At 51.9% G+C, this 21,262-nt stretch overlaps 1 protein-coding gene across 1 annotated transcript in view; it reads right to left on the minus strand.

The window, feature by feature from the left end:
- Positions 1-343: 343 nt before the first annotated feature.
- GLI2 (GLI family zinc finger 2) overlaps positions 344-21,262 on the minus strand; it is a 257,455-nt gene continuing 236,536 nt past the window's right edge. Inside the window, exons 8-14 of the mRNA XM_024569726.3 lie at positions 19,511-19,633; positions 16,191-16,325; positions 12,131-12,280; positions 9,311-9,475; positions 7,754-8,035; positions 5,941-6,277; positions 344-4,460 (exon numbers count right to left, since the gene is read on the minus strand). Coding sequence (XP_024425494.2) covers positions 2,026-4,460; positions 5,941-6,277; positions 7,754-8,035; positions 9,311-9,475; positions 12,131-12,280; positions 16,191-16,325; positions 19,511-19,633 — 3,627 coding nt within the window. The 3' untranslated portion in view covers positions 344-2,025. The remainder of the gene's footprint in view (positions 4,461-5,940; positions 6,278-7,753; positions 8,036-9,310; positions 9,476-12,130; positions 12,281-16,190; positions 16,326-19,510; positions 19,634-21,262) is intronic.

Here is a 21,262-nt window from a genome sequence, read left to right on the forward strand (position 1 = left end):
GGCTCTCAGCCAACCAGCCTTGATATTCAGACTATCTCACTGGAAGAACAGCCAGATACTGACTGTAAAACGCTAAATCCTGCTCACCTCCCACCTCCAGCGAGACAACAAACAAACAGCCAGTAAATGCCTCAGCATTAAACATTTCTTGGCAAGTGTGATGAAGTCAATTTTGATACTGTTGAGAAAAAAAATACAGCCTGATTTCTGTTCAGGTGCACCAAATTTACTGCCTAGGTTCTCATTAACTACTGTCAAGGAAGAAACAGATAGACAAAATAAATTATGAAAAAAATTACTTTTTAATATATAAAAAGGCTTATTCACAAGTTGAACATGTCATCTCAATTCATAGCACGTAGAAAAAGCTAAAAATGTTTTGGAGATATAAATTTGGCTGGATGACTCACCTACAGTATTTTCAGGGAGGATGTCTTCTGTACAGACTATATACAGGGTGGGAACAGCTAGTGAAATCCTAGCTGAGGGAATGAATGACCACCACAGAGCCCAGACTGCTGGGCTTCTCCTAGGGCTGTTATTTGGACTTGGCCTTTTCTTTGCACCCTCACAAAGCGTTGGATGTTCTGGGATGCAGAAGGCCCAGGTAAGGTATTGGCCCTATCCTGCCTAAAGCCAGGGTCATAGTCAGTACCATACTCACAGTGATACAGTTGGTTTTGGCAAGGTTGCCACAAATTCAACACGGGCAAGGTGTAGGGTGTGTATATATGTGTGCTGGGGAGGATGAACAAATTCACCCTATAGTATGTTCAGGAAAATCTCCTGACAACAGTTCCAAATTCCATTTGGGATTGTGGCTTGGTCACAGCGAACAGTGTCGGTCCCTCAGAGTTCCAGGAATCAACTCCTTTACCCTCCCGCCCCTACCAAAAACACCATGCATGTCATCATTCTCTGAAATGAATGAGAAGGAAGAGGGAAGGGAATCCAGAAGACACCAGGACTGCATGTTGTGTGGCTTGGCAGAGACTACTGGGCTGCTGGTGAGGGGACAGTATGGCCTGGAGGGACCTGGACAGAGGCTGCCATCAGGCTCTGGGGTAAAGTGGGTGAACAGTGCCCTGGAGAAACAGGATTGGGTAAACATGTGACTTCCTCTTCCTACTGGAAATCTCCAGGGTGGCCTGAGGCTGGGCTCCGTGCACTCTCACTTTCTAAAGGTTCCATCCCAAGCTTGGCTCCCCTTGGTCCATGCCTAACCCACAGAAGCTTCGGCAGCCCCGAGGTATTTAGAAGTAAGTGTTCTTTTCAGGAAGGGTTACATTCTACATGCAGGAATACTGTAAACATGGCCTGGAGAGGCCCAGGCTTCTGGGCATGCCCCGAGCATTACAATTTTTTCTTTCCTTTTTCTGGCAATATTTTTGTACTTTACTCATTCATATATACTTGGACAGTCTGCCAGTTGAAGACTTGGCTTTGCAGGGTAGAGATGCCAGCTCTACCAAACCTGAAATCAGGATGTGCTTCCGAATCATTTAGGTAAAATCTTTTTTTCCTCTGTGGCAAGGGACATTAGCAACCTCATGGAATTAAGCTTCACAGAAAAATTCTGGTGGGCCAGCAATTCCTTTTTCTTGCAGGTATCAGATGAGAAGCTTACCTTCCTGGATTAGAATATCCAGTGTGACTTGCAGATTCAAACCCAAATGTGGTTCCTTTACCCTTTTCCTCCTGTACTTGGGAAGCACAGGTCAATGTAATCCCTTATTAGCCAAGTGATAAGAGGCAAAGAAGTCAGAGCAGAGCAGTCCTATAAATACCAAAGATGGGAAGCACTATGTAAACGAGTTTTTCCTGTTGAAATATTTTGTGTTCTGAAAAATAATCCAAAAGACCAGGCAGGATGCACATAAACTTGACCTTAAAGCATTTGTGGTCTTAACCAGCCACTGGCAAACTCCCTCAGACCTATTAATACTTCTTTTGGAAAAAGACAAAATGATGTTAGCCCCACAATCTGGAAATGGATGGCTCCTGTGGGTCTGCTCAGCTGGAACCTTAGGTCATCAAGTTCAGGAACTTGCTCTCCTCGGCCAGGCTGGTGAGCATGGAGCTCATGTCCCCAACAGCCATGTTGCTGATGCCCGTGGGGATGGAGGGTAGAGTCAGGGAGTTCTGGGGGGTTGTGAGGCGGGAGGAGTTCTGGGAGAGACTGTGGAGGAGGCTGGGGCTCAGGGCACCCGAGAGCAAGCTCGAGTGATCTCCATCATCCATGATGGCATCAAAATCAATCTGGGAAGCCTCCAGTAGCTGGGAGTCCACAGTGCTGGACACCTGGTTGACCCCTGGTGAGGGCAAGGGCTGGGGCTGGATGCTCTCTGGGCAGGCCTGTGGCTGTGGTGGCTGGGGCCTCATGACCTGGCAGCCCACGTGGTTCTCCAGGCCTCCATTCTGTTCATACATGTGAATTTGACCATAATAGTAGAGCATGTTGTGGTCCTGGGCCCCACCTGTGTCCTGTGGGTGCAGCTGAGGAGGCAGGGACACCATCGTGCCTATCGCTCCCTTGGGCATAGACTCTGACATCTCCTGGTTGGCTGACACAGCAGCCATGGCATGGCCAGTGGTCCTGGCATAGGCCAACTGCTGCCCAGCACGTATCCCTCGGTGGCGGCCATTAGGGTTGGGATCAGGAGGTGGCCGGGGTTGCACAAGGCCAAAGCTTGGTCCAGCCAGCCCCACTGTGCCCTGCTGGAGCTCCATGAAGCCGGGCTGGTGGGGAGGCAGAAGGCTGGGGCCCTGGTGAAAGATGTCCTGACTCATGGGATTTGCCTGGTGATGGCTCTGCTGTGGGTAGCTCTGGGCTGCAGGAGGTGGTGCCATCCCAGCCAGGGTGGAATTGGGGATCCCAGGTTCCCTGCGACTACAACCCATCATGGAGGGGTCAGGAGCCACTTCCATTTGCTGAGGGAGCCCCAGGTGGCCTGGCTTGGCTGCCAGGTTGCTGCAAGATGTGGGGAACTGATTCAGGGTCCCACCCCTAGTACTGGAGTTCAGCTGGGGGTGGGTCTGGCTGTAGCTGGTGTGGGGGTTCACTGTGGTGGTCATGCTGGGACACTGGCTACCTGTCCCTGTCAGCCGCAGCTGCTGCATATAATTTATCCTGGGCACAGAGGGGGCTCCACTGCAGGGCTGAAGGTGTGGCTGTGTATTGTCCAGGCCACCTGGGCTTGGCTGCAGACCTTGTGAACTGTAGCCTGGGTACTGGCCAAAAGCCGGCTTCTGCTGCACTACAGCCAGGTTGCCTTGCAGAGTAGGTGGAGGCTTCACCTGGCTGCTTAGGGCATCCATGGTGCCAGAGCTCACCTCATTCCACTGCACAGGCATGCTGTTTTTATTCAGGCTAGAGGGGGCTCCATAGCCCAGCTGGCAGCCTCCCAGCACAGGGGCAGAGGGGCCCACATTGGAGTCTGCAGCCGCCATCCTGCGCTGCCCATGCAGCCCTGGGCTGGGCAGTTTAGGGTGTTCAGAGAAGCAGGTGCTTTCGGGGGCATAGACCTGCTGGGTGCTCTCATCCAGAGCCCCACTGGTATGTGCCTTGATGTACTGTACCACGTCATCGGGCAGCATGAGGTCGTCCTCGGGCAGCATGAGGTTGCCCTCTGGACCTGCACCATCTGTCCCGGCTGCCATAGCCTCCATCACCACGTTCTCGCTGATGCTGGGCGGTCGGGGAGAGTAGGTGCTGCGGGCCAGGCTGCCATCGGCGCTGGTGGAACCCTGCAGGCGGAGGCTGCATCTCTCCGCCACACAAGGTGGCAGCGGGCCCGGGTTCACATCGTGGGCGCTATGGAAGCGATGCACCCGTGGGAGAGTAAGGGCGTCGGGCCGCCTCACCGGGTCGCTGGCCCGACGCGCTCCACTGCCCTGTGCCTCGTGGGGGAAGGCGGGTGCGGGCCCTGCGTGGCCATAGGCTGGTCCACCACTGCCCCGCCGGGGGCCCAACATGCGCTCGGATGCGTCCAGCAGCGCCAGTCGGGCCCGCAGGTTCCCGCGCTCCAGGCCTGGCAGCGGCGTGGGTGGTGGCCCACCTGTGGCCGCTGCGTATTTGGCTCGAAGGCTGTACTGCTGTGCAGGAGTCAGGCTGAGTGGCCCCACACCGATGCCGCTGCACTGGCTGACCTCGCTTGAGCGCCGGGACGCGTCAGTGGAGATGGGGTCGTAGGAGTCCGCTGAGCTGGCATGGTGAGGGAGGCCAGCGCCCAGGGGCGAGGCCTCACTGGAGCGGCGGCTGGAGAAGTACGGAGAAATGCCGGAGGAGCGGCGGCTCACGGTGTAGGCGGAGCTAACCGTGCTGGTGGAGCTATCCCTGCGCTCCTGCAGGTGGCTTAGCATGGCCACCTCGCTGGCAGACAGTTCGGACAGCCGCGGGTTGGGCAGCAGCCCCACCGGCCTGCCACCCCCACCGCCACTGAAGTTTTCCAGGATGGAGCCTGTGGGAAAGGAGAAGGGTCATCACAGGTAGGGGTGAAGAGGGGTGCTCTGCCTGCTGTGAGGAGGCTGAGTCTGCACTCCTGGAGCCCTAGGACATGGCCTGGTACACAGGAGGCAATCAACCAGTGATTTCTGAATGGAAGGAGGAAGAAAGGAAGGAATAGTAAGTGAGCAAATGGTAGCACTTATTACTAAGGGGGGCCAAGCAGAAGTCAGGAAGCCAGATCCCAGTCTTGCTCTCCCACTGCCTGGCAGTCCCTGCATTCTCATTACATCTGGTGCTGTTTCTCCAGCTGTAGATACAATGTCCTCTCCATAGGACTGAGTTATTGAAAAGAGTCCTGGAGGACCCTGGCCACAGCCCCATAGCACCCTCACCCTCTGTGGATGGGTACTGGCAGTTGGGCTCCCAGGACTGGGTTTACTGAGCGGGTTGCTTATAGGGAGGGCCCGGAGACCCACACCCATGGCAGGGGAAGAAAGGCAGGCAAGTGGGAAAAAGGAGCAGGAACGCTGACCCAACAACAACCTCAGTTGACTTCATGGGGAGCTCTGGGCCCAAACAGCCTTCACACTCTGGCAGTGATTGGTCATTGGTCACCCGGGAAGGGGTGACCTTGGGCAGCTGTCAGCAACCCAGGCAATCTCTGGGAAGCTGAGAGTTAAAGGCCATCTGCCAGCAGTTCCCTCAACAGCTGAGACAACAAGTCCTCCCTTCAGGGGAGGGCTGGGTGGTGCATCTCAGTGTCCGCTTCTCAAAAACGCAGTCCTATGGTCCACACTGGGCCGTGAGTCCCTGGAGGGAAGCCTATAGGATAAGTGCCCCAGTGTGCCTGGTGCAACTACCTGGCACAGGGTCAGCACTCAAGAAATGCTTGGTGAAGTTGCCTTCTGTCTCAAAGCTTGGCCAACACCTTCTGAGGCTGAACACAGGACTGCCTCCTACATGCAGTCCTCCTTGCCCTTCCCAAGTTGATATGCTTTCTCCCTCCTCCACGCAGCTCTACCTCAGTGTGTTTGGCTCCTTCTGTGGGCAACTATGTACTGGTGGTGTGGCTTTCTAATGCTTATGCTCCTTCTAACCACAGGGACCAGGATGATGTCACTCCTGCCTGAAGCCTTTGCCATGGTGCCCAGAGCAGGTACTTGATAAGTGATTGAATGACTCACGAGGAAGAGGATGATGTGAGCAGGGACTGCCTTTTTTTAGGGGTCAGAGGGTGCAGCATGGTATAGTTGAAAGAGCACAGGCTTTGCAGTTACTCAGACCTGGGCTAGGTCTCAGCTCTGCCATTGATTTAAGTGAGGCACTTTCACCTCTCTGAGTCTCAGCTTCCTAACCCACGCAATGGGCCTGTAAGATCCATCCTATTGTGGGCATCCAGTAAGAGGACACATGGTGCTTGATGGGCATGAACCTAGTGGATGCTGCCCCAGGCTCTGTTCCTTCCCAGCCCACACACCAGGACCTCCACTCACCACTTCCCGGGAGGGGAGGCAGCTTGGTGTTCCGGGTATGTGGGGCTGGCCCGGCCCATGAGCAGGAATCTTTGAGTGACTTGAGTTTCTCCTTCTTGAGCTGCTCTAACCGGTGCATGGTGGTCATGTGATGGCGCAGCTGCAGGCCACCCATGGAGGGGCCGGCCAGGGCTGAGGCATTGGCCCCTGGGGGCATGTCATCCAGAGCTGTCAGGTCTCCCAGGCTTCCAGGCCCTGTCCCCGGCATGTCCACACCACTGTCATTGTTGGGGGCACTGCCCAAGGGAGAGGGCTCGCTGCTGCAGGACGACTGGGCCCCGGGGCTGGACTGACACAGCTGTAGGAGACATAGTGAGAAGGTGCAGACTCAGAGGTGTGATAACCCACCTGGACTTACATCCACAATGCACCCTTACACACCCAGGGGCGGGAAGGAAGCTACCCAGTGGAGAAGCATACAAATCATCTCTTCTCTGAGCCTTGGCTCCCCCAAGTATGAGATGGACCTGAATTGCCTGCAAGGCGGTGTTAGTGAGCATTGGCACATAGAAGATACCCCGTAACTGTCAGCCCCCTGGACCCACCCCATGCTACTAAGCTCTCCCAGCCGGCATCTGGTTCAGAGCCTTGCCTGTTGAGCTTTCACCATGTGGACACTTGGAAGCTGTGCCACACAGAGGTTGCTGAAGCCACATGATGTTGATATGAAAGAGGATACTCAGGCATTCCCAACAACCGTGATGAGACCACAATGAAGCAAGGAATGATGAAAGTCTGCTGACTCTGTGCCTTCTCAACTGGAAAGGGGAAAAACGAGCAGGGAGGTAGAACTGTTGGATGCAGATCTTGTCTAAGTGGCCATCAAGCTAGACCTTCCTCTGGGTCGGGGTAGATGGGGCTGAGAGCTCATGGCACGTGTGTACTGTGCAGAACTCCATGGAACCTGGAACTGAACCCAATGGCACCTCTGGGCTTATTTCTAGGCTGAATGCCCCAAATCCTGGACCTTTCCTTGGGAAGCTGCAATACCCCATCCTGTCCATGGCACCACACACATTCTTTACCTTGGCACTCAAGACCTGCTGTAAGCCAGTCTGTCTGTCCTCTGTAACCCTCACCCACACCCACTATTCCCTCTCCCTCTTGCAGGCTTGGTCCCCACCCCTTGCTCCCGTACCTGTCAGCTTGACTCTTGCCGCCAGTGTTTGCCTGTTTAATGGTCCCATCGACAGTGTCTGCTGTTTATCTATCCAAACCCACCTTCCCAGGTTGTGGATAGGCACCCAGCCCACCCTCCCTCATGCTGGCCCACCCACACCCACACCAGCCTCTCCGCTCACCTCAGTAACGTCTATCCTTAGGGGAGGTACAATCAGGAAAAAGAGGTGGAGACAAAGAACAGGTGGTTAGAAAAGAGAGTGGAGGCCAGAGGGGTGAGGATGCAAAGGCAGGACAGAGGGGAAGGGACCCACTGTGGCACTTAGTGCTGGTTAAAACGGCTTAAAACTCGGAACCAACCCCGCCCCCTTGAAGACTGACCACATGGGGACAGGCACACACTCCCATTACCCACAGTCTGCCCAGCAGAATGGGACCTGGCACAAGAGAGCTTCTATGAAAGGCTCAAGGTGGTGAAACAGGAAAGTCAAACTAGAGAGGAGGGATAACATTGTGTGCTTAGAGAGGGGACACTAGGGCAGAGCCCATAGCTACAGGTGGACCTCTGGATCCCTGGTGGTGCTATGGAATGGCCCTTGCCTGCTGGGCTTGGCTTCCTGGGGGAAGGGGGCCACCACTGCCCAACTCTGCTTACCCCAGAGCTCTCAGTCTTGATAGCTTTGACGTGCAGGCAGTCCTCCACGGCCTGGCCGGTGCTGCTGGCTTCAGCAGTCTCCTCAGAGCCCTGGCCACCAGGCTCAGTGTTGGCCTCATTGTCCCCATTCTCCTTGAGCAATGGGGCCCGAAGGTGCACGTCATTGCGCTGCTTCTTGGTGACATGAGCATCTGGGCCATGCACCGTTTTCACGTGCTTCCGGAGAGAGCTGGGGTCTGTGTATCGCTTGGTGCAGCCTGGGATCTTGCAGATATAGGGTTTCTGGGAAGAGAAGCAGGCAGCAGCTTTATGGGTGGGCCACAGCGACAAACTTAGAACAGGCACCCCCCATTCCTCCTGAAGCCATGCCACTTCCTTTCACAGAGCCTAACTTGCACATTTGGAAGGTGCTCCACCTGTTTGCAGCCACACCCTCTGGATGGGCCCACCCTGCTGGCCAGTTGGTCACCACTCCCAGCAGCAGGTAAGCATGTGGTTAAGGGTGTCCCTGCCATAAGCTGGGGATACAGATCAGAGACTATGGAGGGACAGGGGGATCCAGAGCCTGGTGTGACATCCCCTGTGGCCAGGGCACTGGGATTTTTTATATCAGTACTGAGTGTTATACCTGTGAGACAGTGCCAGAACCCTGAGCTCTCAGATAGGGGAAGATGGGTTCAGAGAGGCAAGTAAACTGGCTCAAAGTCTCCTGGGAATGCAATGAAAACCCAGGGTTTCCGAACTTCAGTCCTGAGCTCATGTGCATACACAGCCCACACTCACAGACGTACATGCACATTCACATGTGTACACACACATCTACATGCAGACAGTGCCCGATGAATTTAGGTGCACACATGAACACGAGCACACATGTTTACACACATCTACATGCATACACCCAATGCATATAAACAGGCACATACACGTGTGCGCAGCCACACTCCCTACACAATACATACACATGTACATCCACACCCACATACCTACACATATTAACACACATATCCATACACACACACACAGAGGCATACACCCCTCTTTAAGGCCAGCTTGTCTACAGAGACTCAGGGAGTCAGATGCCTCTGGGAATTCCTCTAATTTCTTACAAGCATTGAAGCAAGTCCCTTTGGGGTCCTAATGTACCTAAGCTTTTAGAAATGTTCCTTCCTGAGTTGCCCTGTGTAACAGTATCTGATTGGCTGGGCAGGTACTGGGAGGTGGGTATAGTGGACACCATGGGCTCCTGCCAACTTTGATCCCTAGTCACTCTCAGCCCTGCCAGGGGTTCTGACCACCTAGGGCAACAAAGGCTGCTGTTTCCCATCAGCAGGGGGCTCACAGATCCAGGAGGACCAGGCAGCACTAGCGGGTATAGCATGTCTTTGCCAGTTCCCCAGGCTGCGGGGCTGAGGCCTGCTGCTGCATGCTGAGTTCAGAGAGTGGGTCAGTGGTGGGAAGGTCACCTGGCTACCTGGTCTCCAGATGTCTAGAAGCCATGGGGTGATGCATTTACACACGTGACAGAGGGCCCATGCGTGCACCCCTGTGGGGTACCTCATTGGAGTGGGTGCGGTTCTGGTGCTTGGCGCGATCAGAGGCATTGGAGAAGGCCTTGTTGCAGCCCTCATGCTCACACACATAGGGCTTCTCCCCGGTGTGGGACCGCAGGTGCGTCTTCAGGTTCTCCAGGCGAGAGTAGGCCTTTGAGCAGCCCTCGAACTGGGAAGAGGCAAGTTTGGTGAGTGAAGGTGCCCCAGACGGACACAGCCTCCTCCCCGCCCCTTGCCTGCTCCACCCGGCCAGTGGACTTGGGAGTGTGCGCTTTCACAATAACATTCACCCTCCTCTGCGATCAGGAAATGGATAGACAGTGTCTCTAGAGAACTTGGAAAGGACTGAGAAGTACAGAGAGGGCCACGACGACATTGCCATCCAGGGACAGCCGCTGCTGACATCCAGTTAAGTCTCATTCTGGTGACTCTGCAATTCATCTCCACACATTCTTTTTAAACCAAATTGGGAATGTATCAGTCACTTAGTTATGTATTCTCCTTGTTAAAATCAACAGCACGTGTGGAAACGTCATTAAAAACTCTTCGAAAATGTTATGTTTAACAATTCTCCAGTGCTCCCCCCGAGGTAGGACTTTTCTGTGCACCACACTGTGCTGAGGATAAAATCCAGAGTCCTCCGTGGCCTTGAGTGAGCTGGCCACCCTCACCCTCGCTCTGGCCATCCCAGTGTCCACAACTGTAAACATACTTTTGCCCCAACATGTATGTATGTGTGTGTGTGTGTGTATGTATATATATGTATATAAAATGTATGTGTATATAAATCAAACTATAAACCTCAAAGAAAAAAACATGGGGGTAAATCTTTGTGACCTTGGATTAGGCAATGGTTTCTTAGAAATGACACCAAAAGCACAAGCAATTAAAAATTGGACTTCATCAAAATTAAAAACTGTGCTTCAAAGCAAACTATCATGAAAATGAAAAGAAAGCCCACAGGATAAGAGAAAATATTTGTAAACTGTATATTGGATAAAGGTCTAGTAGAACTATGGAGGGTTATTCATGGGGACGGGGGGAGGGGGTAGAATGGGAGAAAAGGTGCAGGGAATAAGAAACAGAATTGGTAGGTACAAAATAGACAGGGGCAGGTTGAGAATAGTATGGGAAATGGGGAAGCCAAAGAGCTTATAGGTACCATCCATGGACATGAACTAAGGTGGGGGAATGCTGGTGGGAGATGGGTACAGGGCAGAGGGGAATAAAGAGGGGGAAAATGGGACAACTGTAGTAGCATAATCAGTAAAATATACTAAAAAAAGACACATAATTTAAAAATAGGCAAAATACTTGAGTAGACATTTCCCCCAAAAAGATATATTAAAAGGCCAATAAGCACGTGAAAAGACACTGAACATCATCAGTCATTAGGGAAATGCTAATCAAACCATAATGGGATGTCACTTCAAATCCACTGTGATAAGTGTAATCGAAAGACAGGTAACATGCACTGAAGGATGTGGAGGTTTCAGAACCCTCACACATTGCTGGTGGGAATGTAAATTAGTGCAGACAAGTCTTTTGGAAATCAGTCTGGCTGGTCCTCAAAAAGTTAAACACAGTTACCATATGGCCCAGCCATTCTACTTAGGCATATATACAAGAGAAATGAAAACAGATCCACACAAAAACTTGTGTACAAATGAGCAAAACAGCATATGCATAATAGGCAAAAAGTAAAAACAATGAAAATATCCATCAACTGATGAATAGATTAAAAACTAGGATCTAGCCATACAGTGGAATATCATTTAGCCAAAATACAAAGAAATGAAGGACTGATATATGCTGCAACATGGATGAACCTTAAAAACATTATAAGTCAACAAAGCCAGACGCAAAGGCTACACATGCTATTGTCTCATTTTTATGAACTGTCTGGAATAGTCACAATTCAGAGACAGGAAGCAGATCAGTGGCTGTCAGAGAGTGGGGGAAAGAGAGAAAAGAAAGTGACAGGTATAGAGTTTTAATTTGGGGTGATGAAAATGTTCTGGAATTAACTGGCAATTCACAATTTGTGAATATACTAAAAATCACTGAATTGTACATTTAGAAAAATGTACAGTGAGTTTTATTTAGACGAAAAACATAACTTGCTAACAAAGGTAACATCTCATTGAATCCTGGGTACCACCAATTTTAAGACAGCCTGATTTCAGAGGTATTAAAATGAGAATAAATGTGCATCTCAGGACCCATGGAATAAGGCAGTTCACAAAGCGGAGCTGCCATCAGCGCCTACTGGACCGAACCCCCTCTTAAAGAGGGCACAATTTCTGTGTGTTTAAAAAAATGTCTCACCAATTATTGTCACGGATCCTGCTGACTCCATAAGGGAGGCAGTCTAAAAGGTATCTTTGTGTTCACTTAAAAAAAAAACCCACACATACTTTTAACCCATCACTGCTCAAGCTGTGAATCACCAATGAAACTTTTCTGTGGGCTACACCAAGCCACCCCCCTGTCTGAGGTCACCCAGACATGGGAACAGTGAGGGTATAGTTGTGCTTTGAGACACCAGCACATACCAACTGCAGTTACACCCCTGAGAGAGAACAGATCAAAGTTCTGAAATGGCAGATAGACGAGGAGCCCCCAGGACCAAGACAGGCAGAAGGCCAGGGGCAGGAGCAGACACCATGATTCCCTGGCGAGGCCTGTCCCAGTGCGGCTGCTGTGGCCCGTTCCCCCAGGTTCCCTGAGGTCAGCCAGGTCCAACACGATCCATGCCACCTGGCTGACTGGGCTGGCCCTACAGACACTACTGCGGGAGGGGCTATGCTGAGGGCTCACTCACCGTGCACTTGTGGGGCTTCTCGCCCGTGTGCCGGCGCATGTGCACCACCAGCATGTACTGCGCCTTGAAGGGCTTCTGTTCCCGTGTGCAGGCCTGCCAGCGGCACACGAACTCCTTCTTCTCCCCATGGATGTGCTCATTATTGATGTGCTGCAGAAACAAGCCCACGGAGTGGGTGAGCCCAGCCACCCCCACAGACCACCGCCCACTCTGTGCAGATCACCCACCCAGCCACACCTCTTCATGAGTTGTCATCCGTGGCCATTAAGTGAAGATATATGGTGTGCTAATTTCTAAGCTGCATTTTCCAATTAGTCGTCAAAGTGACCATCTCAGCTGGCCAAAGGCATCCTGCTCACCCAGACTGGGCTCCAGCTCTGGACTATGGAGAACTGGTGGTTATGCTGATGCTCCAGGCTACAAACAGTAAGCATTAATTAACTGCAGTGAGGCAGCCAAGCACATGGTGGGTACATGAGAAGCCTCTCACGGGCTTGCTTCTATTGTTCCAGAGATTTTCAAATTGAATTTTTTTATCGTAATGGAAACATAAATGCACGTTTGTCTCTGTTTTTGATAAAAACCCGTAAGATGACAGCTCTCTCCCCTTTCCCCAAAGGCCCAACTTGTTAAGTGGCCTGCAGTAAGTGTGGCCCGAGAGGAGTGAGTTTCAGACCCTATTGAAGGGCTCTGGGGACTGTGTGATATTGCCCCTAGGACAGAATAGCCCAGGACAGTGAGCAGACCAAAGCGATGATCGGGCAGTGTGGCCCTGGGAGCCCCTGGGCATGTGGGTCTGTCTTGGGTGAATCCTGGCAGTGCATGGTGAGCAGCCTTCCCTGGGGAGGAGGCGGAGTGTCCTCACACCCATCTTAGCCAGCACTGCCTTGGACAGGAACATGAGTGAACTTTTCTTTCTCCCAGTCCCTGCACCCACACCTTCTGGCCTCTGCCCTGGTCTCATCACTAGTATGATTCTCAGAGTAGTTTCTCCTGGGATGTGGAGCCACAGGCCACCGAGGATTTCTGCCACAGGTAGCAGAGCAGACAGCCCTGGGTAGTCCCTTGGGGTTTTAGTCACTTGCTTTGATTATTTAACTGAAGGCTTCAGTCCTCACTGAAGCAGGGAAATTACTATCTCTGAGCTTGGGATGTATTGGTATGTGTGTGGGGCCTCCAGCACTTTTATGTCCCTATCTTTTGGGTTGCTTATTTACCTGGGGAGTAGAAATAGGTGGTATTAGTCACTCACACAGCACAGTGAAAGAGTACACTGGACCTCCTGCTTCCTGTCCCATTGAGGCTTCTCTCTGAAAGCCACCAGGGAGCCTCCTCAGGTCCCATCCTTCCCCTTTCATCTCCCTCTTGGTTCAAGGTCACGTCTTGCCCGTATGTGAGTCAGGTCAGGCCTTCTTCCCCACAAGGAGATGGGGAGGGTGCAGTGCTCAGGTCCTGGGGGCCCATTCTCTTCAGCCCCATCCTATTTCTTCCTCTCTGTCCCTGGCTCCCTCTCCACTTTCCCTTCCTCACACCTACCCCGCTCACAAACTCTGGGCCCGCATGTCTAGTGCAGCAGCCACTTGTCACTTGTGCTCTGAGCCCCTGAAATGTGCCTGTCCATCTGGGATGGACTGTATGTGTAAACACAGCTGTTTCAAACACCGAGAATGAAAACACAGGGATGTCAAATATTTTGATAATTTTGATTTATACTGATTACATGTTGAAATGATAACATTTTAGATATATTAGGTTAAATAAAATATATCATTAGAATTAATTACCCCTTTCCTCTTACTCTTTCTTACTTGTTCTCCTACATAATATACAATTACACACATGGCTGGCATTTGTGGCATGCAGTGTCTTTTTACTGGACAATGCTGCTGTAGATCTTTGAAACCCACACACTGTCCAAGAGCTGGGCATCTAGGCACTGGCGCACCTCACTCTGAAAGACAGAGCTGCTCATGCCCTGAGTGACAGGCCCAACCGCCATGCATACAAATGGCGTCATTGCTGCAAGCAAAGTCTACAGTACTTGGAACTTCCAGGGAAATCTTATTGTATTAGCCTCACTTTCCATTTTTAAAGCCTTTCAAATGATAGAAATGCATTCTGACAATGCCTTTCATGTTTTCTTATTGGCTTACTTTGCAACAAATTGTTAATAATCGACTGGGGGCCCCAGTTCACCCGTGTGCCTGCCGCCATCCATCTTCCCAGGGAGCAGAGACAGAGCTGGGCTGAGGAGCCTGGCTCCCCTCCCACAGGGGCCTACTCTTTCCACGGCCACGTGGAGGAGGAGACAACCTGCGGCCCCAGGAATAGCCGTGGGTACAGGTGGGAGCCTGCAGCTGAAGCCCTCCATCCTATATCTGGACACCTCTGCATTCTTTTGAGGGATTCCCTCCCTGCTCTTTGGGGCTGACCCACTCATTACTGAGCACATCTTTTAAGTCCTGGTCTCCACCCTTTGCCTGGGCCCTCTCCCAGGCCCAGATGCTGTCCCCTCTCCTCCTCTGATCAAATCTGATCTATTCTATAACTCATAGCTCCAATGCCCCTTCTCCCAAAAAGGGATTACATAAGTAAGACCTTGTTTCACAGGTTCTATGGCAGCTGCAATAACGGTTTGCTGAGATATTCATCTCCTGGCTGAGAATTTGAGAAGAAAAACGCAAAACACAAGGAAACCTACAGTATTTGAGGGCAGGTCACACAATGGAGGGAGCAGAGGGAGTGGGCAGGGCTCTAAATGCTAACTTCAGGGAGCTGGGGAGAAGGAAGCTCACTGGGGATGGCTTCTGGGAGTGAGCCATGAGTGTGCCCGTGCGCGGGTCTCCCAGCAACTGAGATGCCAGGTAAGCATGGGGTCCATCCTTACAGACACTAATTCACCACGGGGTGTGTGGGGACAGGTGTGTGAGGGGCTTGTTCTAGAACTTAAGTTCTTTTCTGGATGGAGAAGAGGGAAATGCTCAGGGCTGGCAAGAACAGGGAGAAGGAGGCAAAAGAAGTGACCATGCAAGAGTGTCCAACCCGCCGCCCAGGATGGCTAGGAATGCGGCCCAACACAAAAGCATAAATTTACTTAAAACCTTTTTTTTGCCCATCAGTTTTCGTTAGCATTTGTGTATTTAATGTGTGGCCCAAGACAACTCTTCCTCTTCCAGTGTTGCCCAGAGACACCAAAAGGTTGATGTTCTCTGCTAAATGCTTGTGTCAGAACCTGTTCAACCTCCACACCCCCTGTGGAGTAGGACTCACACCCTCCAATTTAGGAGGAAAAACTGAGGTCCATGTAAGTACAGTCACTTGTTCAGAACTCAGCTAGCTGTGGTAGAGCCAGGTGTGAAGCTGGCGCTCCCCATGCTGAGCTCTGCTCCTGCTTTTCCCACCACACAAACTGCCCCTGGCAGCTGCCATAAGGAATGTCACTGGAGTTCACAGTGGGGACCAAGAACAGGGCACACCCTGTGCCCGTCAGCACCAGGCATTTTAAAGCAGTCCCCTCTCTGATCTGGGTGTAAACACCCATCTGCACTTGTGTAACTGGATCTCTGTGAACAGTCTGAGAGGAAATGACCAACTCCATCTTCCTCAGAAGAAACTTCCAGGTTTCAGGGACAGGTTTGTTATTGTTATTGTCCTGCGGGTATTCGCTGGTTTAACTCATCTTATTTCCCTCTGCATCGGTTGCTAAGAATCTCTGAAAAAAGATTTACATGTGAACTATAGCTGAGAGGATTGGTTGTTCATATTAACTTGACGGACTTTATTTTATTGTTCATTTTCTCCCTAATTTTCTCATTTTCTTATTTTTCTTTTAATCTCTTGTACTGCATATATACTTGCAAGCCCCCTTTTAGAAATACACATGTGCACATGCCAAGCAGGGCACAGATAATCATGCTTCCCACTTGCAGAGTGTATGGCCCAGACATCTCCTGGAGCCTCCTCCTCCAGCTCCTCTCATCAGAGGGCCTGGAAGGCTGGAGGCTCCGTGTGGTCTGGGCTCTGCCCCTGGCTGGGCAGGCTACCGGGGTTCAGAGCTTACATGCACCAGCTGCTCCTGGGTGTCATACTCCTTCGTGCAGTCTTCCCAGTGACAGTTGGTCTCGTAGATGACCACCTCGGCCTCCTGCTTACAGTCGTCCCTGTCCAGGTCTTCCTTGAGGTCAGCCAGCTGTTCCTGGGGCAGGGGCAGAGCATACCCACGTGAGCCTCTCCAGCATCCCAGCCCTAAGGAAAGGCTGCTGTTAGCCCTGGGAAGGCTGTGCAGGTGTACACACACATACACACACATGCACATATACGCTTATCAGCTTTCTCAACCCCTTTCCTCAGATGGCTCCTGCCCATCACTCTCCTATCACACAGCCTCCTGGGGCCTTTCCCTCCTCTTACATGCTAGCTTGTCATCACCAAGGTATCTCACCATATCCTGAGTCAACTGACATGGCAAGGAGGATAGTAGAGAGCAGGGCAGGGACTTTTGCTGTTTGGTTTGGTTTCTCCTGGCGGGAGCTGGGGTGAGCCCCACAGGCTCTGGGACGGGCATTTTCAGTCACATTATGTCCAGCCTCTGCTCCTCCATGGAGGCAGAAGAAACCCAGTAGGTATCTGGTCTGGTCCTCCAGACCTCCCACCCTCATACTGTCCCCTCCTCCCAGGGCACACAGCACACTGGGGTCCACACCCAGGACAGCACTCTGCAGGGTGAACACGCTTGGCACATCCTCCCAGCAGCAGCCTCCCACGTGGCAGCCCCACAACACGGGCACTTGTATTCTTGTAAGACAGCTAGAAAAACGGGTTCAGGGAGGGGCTGGCTTGCCCTCCCCCGGACACACAGTGAGTCTGTAAAAGCCTCAATCTGGTCTCCAGTCTCCCAGCATGACAGAACCCACACATGCCCATTACAAGGTGGCAAAGGAAAAGCCCCTGCAACAGGCCTTCACTGATCACAGTGCTTGAAATGCCAAAACCAGCAACAGACTGAGAATGAATCAGTGCCACCTCATCCCACGTAATGCTGACATAGAACTGGCCAGGGGAAGTGTCCAAGCAGTGGACATGGGGACAGGCTGAGAGGTAGCAGAAGCTGGGGGAAGGGAGGGACACAGATGTCCCAGGCTGGGAGAAAAGCCCAGAGAGGACCTCCAGAGGATGTAGAGGACTCTAATTGTCCACTGGTCTGCTAGGCAGGCTCAGAGCAAAGCCAGGCAAAGAGGCAGATGTTAGAATGACTTGCTTTACATTTCAGACTGTCTACAAATGGCAGAACTATTCTGTCTTTCAAAACAGTCTCTAGGGCAAACATTTATAGCTCAGGTTAAGGGGACAACCTCTTCCCATAGTTAGGAGTCCCCACAGGTTCCAGATACTCATAAAGCAGAGGCCGCAGCTCCCACATCAGCCTCACTCCTAACACTGAGTCCATTTCTAGGGGTGGACATCAGCATCACTACTGCGGTGGCTGCCGAACTCGCACTCCTGACCGACTTTCCACTGGAGCTGCAAAGGGCTCCTGCTGGAGGGGCCACTGCTTGTTTCTGAGTGCACCTTTCAATTAACACACATGTTCTGAAAAGGGAAACAGTGACATGTTGTCCAAAAGGTCCCCAGGCAGCACTGTGTCACATTAAACAGAAGGTGCAGAAGTGCCCCTGCCCAAATCCTTAGAAGTGGGAAGGCTGGGGCCTCCTGATGCCCACTCTGTGTTCTCAGGAAAGCTGGACACAGACTTAGTATTTTCATAAGCTGCATGCTCTGCTGATTCCAAAGAAGACCCAAAGAAGCTGCCAGGTTGACATGTGAGTGGAGGACAGTGCAGCAGCAGTGGGTGCACCGGGGCTTCCCCATGGAGCTGGGTGTCAACCCAGCCCACAAGTTTAAGGGTTTGGTTAGGCAGGGAGGGGGGTCACTGTGCCGCACTTTCTGCCAAGAGAAAGCATGCCCAGCCACCTTGCAAGGGTCTGGCCACTGAATCAGGACACTGAGGACACGATGACAACCTCCTCATGATAAATGGCTTTCTTTCCCCTGACACATATGAGGAGCCAAGCTGGACAGGAAAGAGGACTTTTGGGGGACCCTAGGCTGGAGGGGGTGGGGCCAGGTGCTCCCTGGTGCTCAGTGGGCCTCTAGCCCATGCTTGCAGCTCCTGCGTGTTTATCTCTCCAGGATATGTGCTATCCTCATCAATTTCAACAGCCCCCGATGATGGCCGGTCTCGTGGAAACCATGCATCATGCTGAGATGCTTTGGCATCAGTGAGGGGGGAAGAATTTGTCACCAGTCCCTCTGTTTTCTGACAATAACAGAACCCAATATTTCATAAAAATTAAGTGCCCAGAGCATGCCCCACGGTTTACAGGTTTGATAAAGGATGGTGTGACAGATGCAGGAGAGACAGGGACAGGAGGCCCCGGCTATCGTTGATGTCAAGCTGGTGACTGTGTAGTAATGGATGGAGACCAGGCCACCGTGAGAGGCCTGGGGGGTGGGAGGCTTGTCTCCGAGGTCAGCACTCACACCAAGCCCTTCCAATGACAAGGTTGTGCTCCAAGAGCTTGGACTGTCTCCCTGTCATCTTGGAGGGTTAGACTAAGTGATCAGATCTCCAGAGAACTGCACAAGGGTCTCAGCCCACAACTGGGCTGTCCTGGGCTGCTGGCTGCTCCGTTCCCGACTTTCCTGTGAAGAGTCATCTTCCCTTCCCTTCCCCTCACCACACCACTCATTTCCTCAAATGTGCATTGAGTCCTTAAAAATGTGATTTCACATTACTGTGTACCAGGCCTGGTGACATAGAAACAAACCAGGCACTTGGCCCAAAGTGCTATCTCTCCAAAGCTCACAGTACAGTGCAGGAGGCAAAGTATCCCAGAGGCTACAATGGGCATCTGAGTAGCTGCAGGTCCTATTATCTAAGAGGGTCAGGAAAGGCTGAAGTGGCAGCAAAGGGGCAGGATGGGGGACAGGGTTCCAGGGAGAGGGAGCAACTGGACAGGAGCCTGAGCCATTCAGGGGGTGTGAGCAACTCAGTTCAACCGGGATTTGTGCTGCATGAGGGTGAGGTGTCTGTGTGGTGGGGGTTGCGGGGAGAGCTGCAGCCCCAGACATTCATTCATTCACTCACTTTTATTCAGCATGTGTTTGATAAGCATGTAATGTGCAGGGTGCTGAAGACCACCCTGAGCTCATGACACATCCACCCCACCTTTCCAGGCTCACACATTTGCTCATTCATTCAGGCAGGCAGCCCTTCCTCTGTTCATCCATTCACCAACAGGTCTCAGTCCTGAGTCAGCCTACCCAGAGGTGATGGGGCCAGCCCCAGCCTTAAGATTGTGAGGCTGGCCAGTAGATTACCTGTGTCAGGGTCAGCGGAGAGGCTGGTCGAAGGCCCTCGGCCTCCGTCTTCACTTTGCTGCGCTTATGAATGACGATGGGATTGACGGTACTGCTCACAGCTGACTCGCTGTTCTGCTTGTTCTGAGGGGGTGCACAGGACAGCCTGTCACACGGGGACAGGGCAGGGACACCTCAAATCTCTGGGACCCTCCCCACACAGACTATCTGGGCCAATCCTTGTGTTTGAAGTTTGAGAATCCAAGTCCTCCCAGCTCAGTCCTCTGGCCAGGCGTACGGCCAGGAAGCAGCCCAGAGCTCAGCCTGTCAGCGAGCCCTGCCCACGCCGACCATGAAAATGCAACAGAGACCCTCTCTTTGGGAAATGCTGGACACCCTCCCTCCTGACCTGCGGCTTCAATTTCTCAGCTCCCCAGAGCAGCAGTAGCTCTGGGTCTGAGAACAGGGCCAGGCCAGCCCAGGGAGCGGGAGTGAAGGCTGGTTCCTCAGGATGAGGGAGCTAGAGCTGCAGTATCAGGTGGTGTGACAAACACTGAAAGCTACTATCAGAGGGACCTGCTAGGTGGCCGCAGGGAGCCCTGGGGCAGAAAGCGAGGATATCCTAGAAAAGGGCTCTCTAGAATGTTGTGGCATATGGTCCTCCTCTCCAGCACATGGCCACATATAGGATCTGCCAGGTGAGCAGCCTGGGCAATCACTTCACCTCAGGAATTGTCATTGGAAGTGCTAACCAGGGTCCGGTCTCGATGGGGCTCTGTGCCCACAAACTGGTATTGTGGGTAGCAGGCCCCACTTTGCAGATGCGTTAGCTCAGACTGAAAGAGGTTTCAGGCAAGTCAGGGTCTAAAACACAGTCTAACCGATTTCAAAGCCTGTGCTCTTTCCATTACCCAATACTGTCTCTATAACTGCTTTCTTCATCTGCAAAATAGGGCTTCATTCACTCACCACATACTAATGGCACCAACTGTGTGCCAGGCACTGTGTGACCATATCCCCAGGCATGTCAAAGGCCCACAGGAAAGGTCAAATAAGATGGCCTTTGGTGAAAATAAATCAGCAAACAAAATTGAAACAGACTCATAGATAAGAGATCAGACTGAGTTTGCCACAGGGGAGAGAGTTTGGAGGGATTGGTGAAAAAGGTGAAATAACTGAGAAGTACAAATTGGTAGTCACAAAACAACCACAGGGATGCACAGTACAGCACAGGGAATAGAGTCTATGGTATTGTAGTAATTATGTATGGTGCCAGGTGAGTACTGGAAACATCGAGAGGAACACTTTGTAAAGTACATGATCATCTAACCACTATGCTGTACACCTGAAACTAACACAAAATATTGGATGTGAGCTGTAATTGAAAAATATTTTTAAAAACATGGCCTTTGGTAAACTCATCCTCCAAAACAGAACTGCACAATATTAACTATTATCCATTAATTCATCTACTTCAGATGCTGTGCATAGAGTACTTGCATTGTGTCAGACTCTGTGAATTCTAGGATTTCTCCATCAACTTATTGTGTTTATTTAGTGGGGGGAACTGCAGAACTGAGGCCGGTGGCTTGTCCACGTGAGTGCAGGTGATGTTAGTACCTGGCCCAGGCCTGCCAATCTGCATCCAGCCCAAGACCCTTTCACTCAGGTGGCCTCTGCACCAGCCAGACCTGCACCCAGTCCTTCCACAAGTTCCCAGTGGGCGATGAAATCACCAGCCCTCGTGAAGTCCAGAAGAGTACACGGTGGGCC

The sequence above is a fragment of the Desmodus rotundus genome, chromosome 2, assembly GCF_022682495.2.
Source record: "Desmodus rotundus isolate HL8 chromosome 2, HLdesRot8A.1, whole genome shotgun sequence".
Classification (NCBI taxonomy): Eukaryota; Metazoa; Chordata; class Mammalia; order Chiroptera; family Phyllostomidae; genus Desmodus; species Desmodus rotundus.